A 12108-nucleotide genomic window follows, 5' to 3' on the forward strand; every position below is an offset into this window, starting at 1 on the left:
AAAGCTAAGATGCCAAAATATCTAGTTTCATATTAATTAACTCAACAAAATGCTTTAAAAATGTAAATACACTGAAAGTAATCAAATAATAAAAGTTCCTGCTATAGGTTACTTTGGAGGTTTGCATGCCATTGTATATTTCTTAACCATAATATTATATATTTTTTAGGTAAAAAACAACATGTTTTTTACTGAAAATCACCATATATCATAAAATCATCATCCATCGATATATATACTTGTGCGTCGTGAATCTTCATGCATCAATTTTATCATAACCAAAAGGTTAAGATTTTGTCCTATTTAATATACTTTAGTTATTTTTTTTACAATAATAAACCTCATATAAAATTATATATCTTTTTTGTTCACCGATATAAACTAATGATATGTCAATAAGAGAAATTCTTTTCACATATTATTATAATTCGTTAAAAATTAAAGTTTTGTAACTCATTTAATTTATTGATTTTCATATTATATCGTAAAGTAAAGTGTTGTTAAAAAGATTATTAAAGAACAATTTAAAGAAGAATATTATTATCTTATCAATTATTTTTATTTTTATATATTTATATGGGAAATAATTAATTCTTCTAATTAAATAACTTAAAAATTCTCTTAACTATTAGATGACGATATATGGAAAAATCAGGGGGCAATATTAGTAATAAGAATTAGTGGATACCACATATCACCTTTTTATAGTATTAGGAAGATTTTTAAGCTAATATTTAGGAGGATTTATCATTTTCTTATTTATATATGTTAGTATATGATCACGTATGTCTGGAAATGATTTAAGCCTACTGGGTCACACGAAATGACACGTTAACTTTATATTATTAATTAATATATTAAAGTAATATATTGATTAGTTTGATCACAAAAAATAATTAATTTAAATAAGTTAAAAGGTTAATTGTATTTAATTAATTAAAAAGAGGATTAAATGTGAAATAAAGAAATTAGAGTTGGACTCTAATTCCATATATGGGGGCCGAAATTCTCAAGGCTTTTTGGCCTTGAGATTACTTGGTCACTAAGTTTAAAACCCTATGAATTAATCCTATAATTAGGGGCTTAAGTCTAAGGGTTTTAATTAATTCAATTCACACACAAAACTCCTCCTCTCTTTTCTCTTGGGTTCGGCCGAAATCCCCTCTCCAAGGGATTTTCGGTTTTTGACTTTTAGGTAGAATAAACAAAGGGTTATTTGGTTCGTGATCAAAGTACTAGCAACGATATACGGGGTGTCTAGTGTGCAAACGTAAAGGTATTTAATTCAAATCCTCATAAAGTTCTTCACTTTGTCATCTACATTAAGAGGTAATCCTAATCCTATTTCAAAATTAATTATTTAATTACATGATTTTATTTGTTTCTATTGGGCACTCGTGTTTAATGATATTTGTTATATATATATTCCAATAATGTATTCTTAATTAATGCAAGAAAATATAGGCAAGAAGGGAGGGTCACAGGCCACAAAGTGATTAGCTGGCGGAACATGACATGACTAATCCCTTCAGTTTCAGACAACGACCATAAAAACAACCCCATCCTTTCACTTTCATTCTTTTCTTTTTCTTCTTTTTGGATAACATTTCATTTCTACACTTTTTAAGTAATTAAACTCAATTATGCTGTTTAAAAACAAAAATAAAAATAAAATATTAGACTCAATTATTATATAGTATAAAAATACTTTATCTTTTCCCATATAAAAAATGATTTAAAATATTACTCGTATTTAAGTCACAAACTTTTGATTGAATGATTCCTTGTTTCATTTCAGCTATAAACTACTTAATGATGAACACGTTTACAAGTCGGTATTGATACGTGGGTGCCGTTGCTATACATTATTATCGAATTTATTGTGTTCTCAGATAAACGTTATGTCATATATATTTTTAGCAATTATTATATAAAACTGATAATGATGTTAAGTGTTGTCTATTTCCTTTGTTGACAGAAATTGCTGCCTATTTCATGGCAAATAAGTAAAAATGAATTAATGTAGTGTGTACGTACGAAAACGCTGTTATAAACTTATAATCATATCTTTGTGGTCTTGCACAAAAAATGTCAAAAAATAAAACCATTTTTCGACGATAATAATACCAGCTCAACCGATTGACTTATTGAGTCGCTCGGTTATAAACAGCAAACAGAAATTCGATTTTCGTTACATTTTAGTCGAGGGCCTTTTGGCATTCTTTTTTCTTAGACGCATACTGATCAGCGTTAAATGTAACATGACCCTGTTGAAACAAAATAATAATGTTACGAGCTTGTCTACTATTTTAGAAATTACATGAAAACTTTACACAATTCAGAATACAATACTTTAAGGAAGCTATATTATGTCTGTAAATGTACGTTTGTCCCATGAAATGTATGGCAAAACGCCACAAAGAAAGAATTATTTTGCTTTAGGTTGAAGCATTGGTTTGAATGTAAAGTATGATGATAAAATTAAAAGTTGGAAAAAATAATGCTTAAGTTATAAGTTCCAATGTCAATAATTTCTGGACACAGTGGGGGGTGGTACATGCAATAATTGTTTGAAGCAGCATTAATACAACCATGTCTCTTGTAAGATCCCAGTCAAAGAATTTTCAAATTTTGCCCATAAAATCGTACGTTTTCTATCTTTTGAGTAACAAAGAGATACTATTACTTTTTTTTTTTTACAGTTTCAAACATACTGTAAACATCTTTAATTTACGGGGATGTGCATGTTCTCATGCACGATTTGTGTTGTTGGGGTGTGCAAACTGGCATATGGACTATATATATGGTACTCTAGTTGGTGTTGTATAACTAAAATCTTTTTATTCATTCCATGTTTGTTCATTGTTTTAAGAGTAGTTGAGACAAGTGTTAATATTATTAAACAGTCATCATCTTATCTATTCCATCATAAAATCAAATCCATATCCTTTTTAGTGAGTTTTAAAAACTAATTTCCAAATTTCTATATGTATATAACCTTAGTAATTTCTATATCCTAACAATGCACCATATACAACATCCAAACGGTAACTAAATACTAATGTAAAGAGTAATACAAATACATACAAATTATATGGTAAAATATTTGGTTGTTTGTTACTGTATAAAACGTTAAAAACGGACGGTGGGGATAGAAAATGGGCAGCTAGTAGCGCAGCAAAGCAAGGCAAAGCTGTCACCAGTCACCGGCATCCTGACACTCAAATTTTAATATTATTCGTATAAACTGTCGCCATCCTTTCACATAACTCCAAACCCCACTAACTACATTAAATATTTATTGCTAACACAACAGTATCAAAAATCGGATTATCTTCGATATCTTTTCATTACTATATACTAAAATTCTAAATATAAACGGATACATATGTATATCTTACTATCTATATGAAATACTCCGTTAACATGCTACCTTTTTAATCCCATGTTCAAGTTAATAAACAAATATTGTATCAGATTCCTTTACCGACAGCATAATATTTACTTTCAGTAAACATTTCATTATTAAATTTAGAAAGATAGGGAAGAATCTCATTCTAAACATATAAGAAATCATAATCATCCGTTAAAACCAAAAATAGATACATATATAACTCATAAATAACAAAACAAAATTAAAAACAAAAAGAAAAAAAAAATATTATGCTAGACCTAGTAAGCTAGATGCCTAATGCTATCATCCTACACTAACTAACTTGCATTGACTGGAAAAAAAAAGTCCTAAAAAGAAAGCTAAATCAGATTTTCCATTTTTTTTATAAAAATAAACATCTCGGATCAATTAAATTAAAATCAATCTTTTTGAGATTTGGAATTCATGAATCGTTGACTTCTGTTTTGACCGGAGATATTAGCATTGTTATTACTAGAACCTTCTCTTTTCTGTTGAGATGAAAATATCGGAAAACCGAAAACACCGCCGGATTTTGAACCGCCACGGAGAGAACACACCGGGACGTTTAACACCGGCGTGATTCTGACGTTAGCCGAATAAGATCTCTCCATACCTCTATGCTTAAATCTCGGAGCTCCGTTTAAGCTACTCGGACTACTTGAGCTTCTTTCCAAACTATGAAAAACTATTTTGCCTGATGAATTCATTCTCGGACTATCTATCGATACGCCACGGTCAGTTGCTGTTGCTGCGGCGGTTGTATCGGCTGAACGGCGGTGAGTGGCTTTTCCGACGCGTGTGGCGGCGCGTTGATCGGTTCTGCATTTCACTAGCCTGGTTTTTGGACGGTTTGATGTGTTGATGTTGACTTTTGAAGGTTTATCGGAATCTAGAGAGAGACGAGGTAAGTCGTCTAAATCATGACCTGAAGAGGATGAAGATAATGACGGACGTGAAGATATAGATACAGATTCTGTATCTAAATCTTTTAGCAAAGGATTAAGTAATGAAGATGACGATGCATCTGATGATTTTGAACTTCGGTGAAGAAACTGTCTGATAGACCTACTTGCTGCGTTAACTCCGTTAGTTCCGTTGACTCCGGTTACAGAGTTGTTACCGTTAAGAGATGACGGTAACGAATTAGCTCGTTTATTACCGAAACCTAAAAGCTCTCTCCAACGGCTGGAACACCGTGGCGCTCTAGGAGAAAACAAGTACGGATCAGCGGCGAATGAATCGCCGGCGGCGATTGTACGGCGAGAAAACGGCGTATCTGGACAAGTAATATTAACATTTACACCTGATGATGATGAAACTGTGACCGATGATGACGTGGCAGGTTCCTGACGAATAACCGATAAATGTAACGGAACAAGTTTACCGTCGGAAAACAGCTCATCAGCCGGCAGCATTGTAGCAGGATCATGAAGGCTGAACTCAAAACCATCAAACTCTTTCAGATCTGAATCTTCCGGTAGATCGGAAATTTTCTTCGCCGGATCTACATTTTCCGGTAGGTCAGAGTGTTTTTTCGCCGGAGAAGATGATGACAGACGAGGATTGAACCAGGTGTATGAAGAATAGTTGGGTGACCGATCTAGAAGATTCTCCGGCGAGATACTATTCAGACAAGCAGAAGCCATAACTATTGTTATAGAATATAGATATAGAATGTAGTGAGAAATTGATGAAAGATTTTAGGGTTTGAGTAGTGGCAGGTGATATAAATAAGGAAGATGATTATAGTAGGAGTGTCATGTGGCTCCAAGCTTTCTGTATAATAAATCCAAATAAGTGAAAGTGTAAAATAATAATAATATATAATTTTGTTGGGCAGGAAGGTACATGGAAAGTATCTGGAGCTATTTTAACTTTTATTAATTCTCCCACATGGATATGCTGTCTCTTGAATTTATTTCCATTTTTTAGCTTTCCTTTTTTTTTTCTCGTTCAAAGTTATTTGTCCAAAATACTTTTTTCGTCCCAGTGGTTTTTCGAATAAACACTTTATATCCTCGTCGTTAATTTTTGGCTAAAATCGTTCCTGTGGTTTGCATTTCATCCTTAGGTCCGTTAACCCCCTCACGTGCCTTGCACGTGAGGGGCATATATGTCTTCTTACCCATTTGTTCCTATGGTTAAGTACAAAATTCATCTTTATGGTTTGTCATTTTTGCATTTTTCATTCTTAAATTTAACAAACTTTCAAACAAAAATTTAATCAAAAATCAAAACAAACTCAAATCAAAAACCTATATATACACCTACATATGAGGATCTAATTTAATACCGTCCGATACAACTAATTTAATTTATTTTATTTTTTTTTAAAATGTTATAAAAGTTACTACAATATAACGAAAATAGTCAAAATATAATTAGAATTCACTAAAAAAAAAACAAATAGGTACTTTATAACAAATTACAAAAAATAACATTAAAGTATTGTAAAAATAATTTTAAAAAAATTCAAAAAATAAAAAATGTGAATACCGGAAGTACCGAAACGGTAATACCGAAAATATCAGAAATAGTTGTAGCGGGGTATCTTCCGATACCGGTATTACGGGTATACTACCGGTATTTAAAATATTGTATGTACGTGGTTGCATTTGAAAGTGATTGAGTATATCATCAAATATAGGTATATAGGTTTTTGTTTTGTTTGGATTAAATTGGTACGGTAATTTTTGTTTTTATTTCTTTTTTGAAATTTTTTCCTGGAATTGTTAACGGCAAGGACGAAAAATGCAAAAACGATAAACCACATGGACGTTTTTTGCACTTAACTCTATGAAAAGACAAAAATGCCCCTCACGTGACTTGCATGTGAGGGGTTTAACGGCAAAGTTATAACGACAGGGATGAAATGCAAACCACAGGGACGATTTTAGCGAAAAGCTAATGGCGAGGATGAAAAATGCTTATTCAAAAAACCACAGGGACGAAAAAAGTACTTTGGCCAATTTATTTATTGCGAATATATCCCTCCTTGAATATTTTCCTTAACTTATTTCGTTGCTTTGGTATATGTTTACAGATTAAGATTTCATATACAGATTTCACTAAGACCTGTTATGCGGGGTCCCGGGAGAGTTTGCTATAAGGTTTCGAGTTCGAGCATTGGTAGGTTCTTCTTGATATCATTTTTCAATAAAGGAGGTTGTATGGTGAGAAAGACTATTTAAGATCTGCTTAGTGCGGGACCCTTTTGTTGTGTAATTAGCACACATCATACGCGTTTTTTCGCTAATTACGGTTTAAACATAAAGCAAGATTAGATTCACGAGCTTCAGTTTCTTTATAAGTGAAAAGTTTTTGTAGTTTTAAAAATTAACATTATATTTATCTTCATTGAATGTTTTTAAATATGAATCCGATCTGATAGATATTCATCTCAATCGATCTATAAGGGGGGAGGGAGTATATATGTAGAGAGATGAGAAGGGAGATGAAAAGGGAGATGAAAGGGAGATTAGAAGATGGAAGGGGGATCGACCTCCCAATGGGAGGGAAAGGTTTGGTAGGGAGCTTCTAACACCCAAGCTTAAGTGTCTAATAGCCTTATATTCTCATCCCATATATATATATATACACATATAAATTGTAATCTATTTATTCAGTGAACAATAACATAACAGAGTATAAGTAATAATAATAACTTTTTAAATACCAAGAATATAGTTATAGCTAGAAAAACATATGTGATGGAAACCTCTTGATCAATAATGGTAAAATATCAAGTGGTTAGGAAAACAAAGGAGTTGAAAAAAGAAGGTGTTTCTCACGTTTGAATTACGCACAAACAAATAGACTGATCAATTACTTCCGGGATAACATTTTCTACCGTCAAGTCGGTAATAGTTAAGGTGTTTTAACAAAATCCATTGTATCTGATGAGTGCCACCAAAATTATAACATAATCTAAGAATATGGAATCATAATTTCACAATTGTGGTATGATCGACTAAACAATAAAGAATACCTCAAGCATAAAATTATTGGATGCGAGGGGGAAAAAATAGAAACCTAACAGCTTTAGGAAACTTATAAAAATCCTATCGTATATATGATATCATATGTTTTTGCCTATAAATAATTAAATAGATTTATTTTAATAAATATGATTAAAAAAACATTTGTCAATTTAATATAGTTTTATGTATCGATAAAAAAGACCACAAATCCTGTTTTAGTTTATGGATAGATATAACAAAATTAATTAGGTTTCATATAGCACAACCTAATAGGTTTACTAGTAAGATCGAACACTTACTTCAACAAACGTTCACTATAGATCATAATTATTATTCGTTTCTTCTTAAAGTCACAACTCACACGTGTAAAAGATTTCCTTTTGAAACTTATATAAAAGAATAATAAAGTATCAACTTTTTTCTTTAATATGTGTATCGTTAAAAGAACATCACTTCTTTATGAGGGCATCTTTCTATTAACAAATTTGACCACCAAATCAGTTAAAATATGTCACTGCTTTTCATAAACTAACTCTTGGGACTACAAACCAACTTTACAATTTATCAAATTGGCCATAATTTTTACATAAGAAAAAATAAACCAAAAGATACTTAATTAGTGGTATACAAAACTTACTTTTAACTCAATATCCAGGGATGGAGCAAAAAATTTTCATACGAGGGGGCAAAAGAAAATAATCTTATATCATACTAATTGTAATTACTGTATTTCATTGATTCATACTAATTTTTCTACGAAGACACAAATAATATTAATTTTTCTATGTATTTAGTTATAGTTATAAAATTATTGTAAAATTGCAAATGTTCCTATAAATCAGCACATGGAGTCCAACTTTCAACACCCTTAAATTGATGGTGTCATACAACTATACATTTGATGTACATATACAGTTTTCTATTTTGAATAGACGACCTATAAAGCTATATTATATTAATTAGAAAAAAACTCTGAATACTGTATATCCACTACATACATAAACACATTAATATATATCATTTATATACATACATACATACACATTCATTTAGAAAACTGCTTCTTTTAGATCATTTCAGGTCCGATGAAAAAAACATATACTATATACAATCCTTCAACAACAATCACTTTCTATAAAAATTGAAGATTCACATCAGTAAATCAAAAGAACTTTGGTATATTAGCTCGCGATTTTAGATTCAAATCCTAAGGCAGTCATCAGTTTTAACAAAATCCGACTAAATCGGATCAGATTTCCTTTCGATCTCAACCATCATCATCTTCTTCATCTCTTTATCATTATCACCCAAATCTTCTCTTTTTTAATTTTTTTAAGGGTAAAAGTTCAAATATATCATAAATTTTTATAAAAAAATATCAAAGTTAGAGTGGGGGCAGTTGCTCCCAATGCCCCCATGCTAAATCCGTCCCTGTGAATATTAGACTTTCAGTCATATTTTGTGTAAACCCTGGATGTAATAGTGTAATACAATCTTTTTTATAATAATCACGGTTAACCCCATATCAAGTTTTTACTGAACAGTTGTCATTGTCAAAACATCAAAATTGCAATAAACACCTTACAAGTTCATAACTTAACTCACTGTGAGGGTTCGGGTCAATTTTTCCAACTACAAAGGACAAGTTACACAAAAGTTAAAAATAATGGACGGTAAATTTTTATTGTGGGTAAATAAACATATACTCACACATTACACGATTATTAAGTTGATGGACCTACTCGAATACGACAAGACTGTTGGCTATAAACCAAAATTCCATTATTGGAACTAAAAGGAATTGAACACTAAATATGTGTATAAAGTTTGTCGACTATTTCTTCTATCATCAATTGATTGATTTTAAGATGAAAATGTCATTCACCTTTTTGTAACGATTTGGGTCGGAAATGGTCTTGACAGATAATGCTATATATCATAGAAGACTCGATTAGAAGATCACATTCTCTTATAGTAATACTTGGATATCAAGTATTTGCATCAGATTATAATTAGTTGTAATCAAATTCCGTTTTTTTAAGGGAAGATAACCAAATAAGGTATCGCAGAATTATAAAATTTAAACTTACGAAATAGAGTGTCACTTGAAAATTATAAGATTCATTTTTATCCTTAAAGAAGTAAAACCCCAAAATGACATATACTTTTTATTGCTCGAGAAAGAATTGAATGGTCTCTCTCAGGAGACAAGGACATGTTGGTCTCTCTGGAGTCAGGGAATCAATACAAGCATACAACAAAGGTCCAAAATGCTGTATATATATATTTCTGCGAATATGTATTTGTGTGTTTTGATTTCCAATCTAGCATAAACAATTAACTATTAAGCACCGTATACATCTCCTTTTTCTCTTAATTTCTTCACAGTTTTTAGCATTAATAAGTTAAAATTAATTAGCCGGCCTACACGTAAATAAAATACTAAACAACTATATATAGGGGGCTGTCACTGTTATTTTAATGCATTTGTGCCAAGATTTTAGGGAACAAAAAAGAAAGAGACAAACAAATCAAGCTCTAGTACAATCAAAAAGGCTAAAAGATGATTAATTCATCCAAAGGTGTTAATCTAAAACCTTATGCGTATTAGGGTGATCATAAGTATTCTTGAGTTAATAAGTTTTTGAAGAGAAATAATGTACATGATGAACGGATTGAAGGATATGGTTGAACCACTCAGCATAAGGTGGCTCCGACCCTGCATCCACAGTATTACACTTACGTTTTCATTATCGTGGTCAAATTGACCAATATATATAAGGAGGGGATTCCTTTAAGTTCCTTCAAGTTGAGTTAACTAATGTAATTTTACAAATTTGTTGTAATTTTGAACTTTGGTTGAGTAATTTCCTAGTACCTTGTTAGCATGTGAAATAATAATTCATCTTTGCCATTAAAAAAAAAAAACTAGTCAAGTTGAGGAGATCATGACCATTGAATTTTAATCAAATATCAAGATTCAAAAATATGCGGATATAGCAATTGATAAGTCTTCTGACACAATATAAGAAAGTTTCGTATAATAGTCTAGTCTAATTCTAATAGACTACTTTGTAATACCAGATATTATAAGGCCACTCTTTATAAGGAGTTACGTTTTTCCTTATTCTTTAACTATTTCTAAAACACCCTCTCCTTATTACCCCCTATACTTCCTCTCATATCACGTTGAACGCGCGTCTAAAGTTAAAAGAAATCCCCCAGACGCCACCTTGGAAGCACCCCGTGCTAACATCGTCTTCCCCTTAATCATTTTGTCAAAACAGTTGCATGAACAGAATCATAATAGATGAAAATTAAAAACGTGTCCTGTATAATAAAACACCAGGATATTTTTAACAATTGTTAGACATTTATAAATATAAATTCCTGTATACAATAATAAAATGGGAGTAATATTTATGAATTTTGTGGGAAAGGCACAGTGGTTAGGCTTGTCAATTGTGGGAAGGGCACAGTGGTATACCCTGGATGTATAATAAGGCTGCCGCAATGGTGATTACACACATACATATACATATCCATGATTCCCTACCTACAGTTCTATTCTATCTAGTTCTTGCCAAAAGATAAAACACCGGTCCAACCCATGATCAATTGACCATGAGCCACTCCAATCTATATTCCCTCACTATTTCACTGATTAATTAATTAATTTATATATATATATATATATATATATATATATATATATATATATATATATATATATATATATATATATATATATATATATATATATGTGGGGTTCATAGTTAATTGTGGAATGCTTACACAGGGATGGTAATATAAGACTTTTAGGTACCTATGCTTAATTATGGAATGCTTATATATTGGGATAACTGTAGAAAATGAAAATAAACTTACTCGATTTCACGAAATTAACAATATTCTTTGAAAACTTTACTTTTTAGAAAACATCTTTTGTTTATTAGCAGAAAAAGTAACATTTGACCTGATAACCTGCTGATGTGTCAGTTTCATTTTTAATTCACAGAATTAGAAATAAACTTTAGATGAATTCACAAAATTAACAATGTTATTATTTTAATTAATAATAATAATAATAATAATAACAATAATAATAAAAACACTTTTATAAATAGTAATAATAATAATACAGTGAATAATTACTTTCTATTTTCAAAATAAATCTAATAGATAAATTAATATTTGATACTCTATTTAGCATTATATATTTCAGTCATTTAGTTTTCATGCATTTATCTTCACTTTATTTGTTCAACTGAAATCTGAATCGTCTCACTCAGTTATCTGATTAGTGAATATTGCGAGTCATTGACATTGATACTGAGATGTTTTCAGGTATCCATACATAATTACATTATAATTTACTTAAAACTTAATTTAAATATCATTAATATAATGAGTATATTTGTTGTTGTTGTTCTTATTATTATTACTATTATTATTATTATTATTATTATTATTATTATTATTATTATTATTATTATTATTATTATTATTATGGAGAATTACATATATCCCCAAAGGAAAATGATTAATCAACCTAACTCATATGCCTAAAAATCAACTTAAAACCTTAGAAATTTGACATATGGATTCCACTAATTCTCTTTCTTAATCTTGCCCCCTGATTTTTCCACATGTCATCATCTTATTATTAGGCATACCTTTAGGCACATCAATTAGGTTGATTAATCATTATCC

At 30.6% G+C, this 12108-nt stretch overlaps 1 protein-coding gene across 1 annotated transcript; it reads right to left on the bottom strand.

Annotated features, from left to right (window-relative positions):
* Positions 1-3564: 3564 nt before the first annotated feature.
* On the bottom strand, positions 3565-5186 carry LOC122600755. The gene has a single exon (XM_043773511.1). It carries the CDS (start codon positions 5059-5061, stop codon positions 3814-3816), a length of 1248 nt encoding a protein of 415 aa, XP_043629446.1. The 5' UTR covers positions 5062-5186; the 3' UTR covers positions 3565-3813.
* Positions 5187-12108: the final 6922 nt, after the last annotated feature.

Source organism: Erigeron canadensis, chromosome 5 (genome assembly GCF_010389155.1).
Source record: "Erigeron canadensis isolate Cc75 chromosome 5, C_canadensis_v1, whole genome shotgun sequence".
Taxonomy (NCBI): domain Eukaryota; kingdom Viridiplantae; phylum Streptophyta; class Magnoliopsida; order Asterales; family Asteraceae; genus Erigeron; species Erigeron canadensis.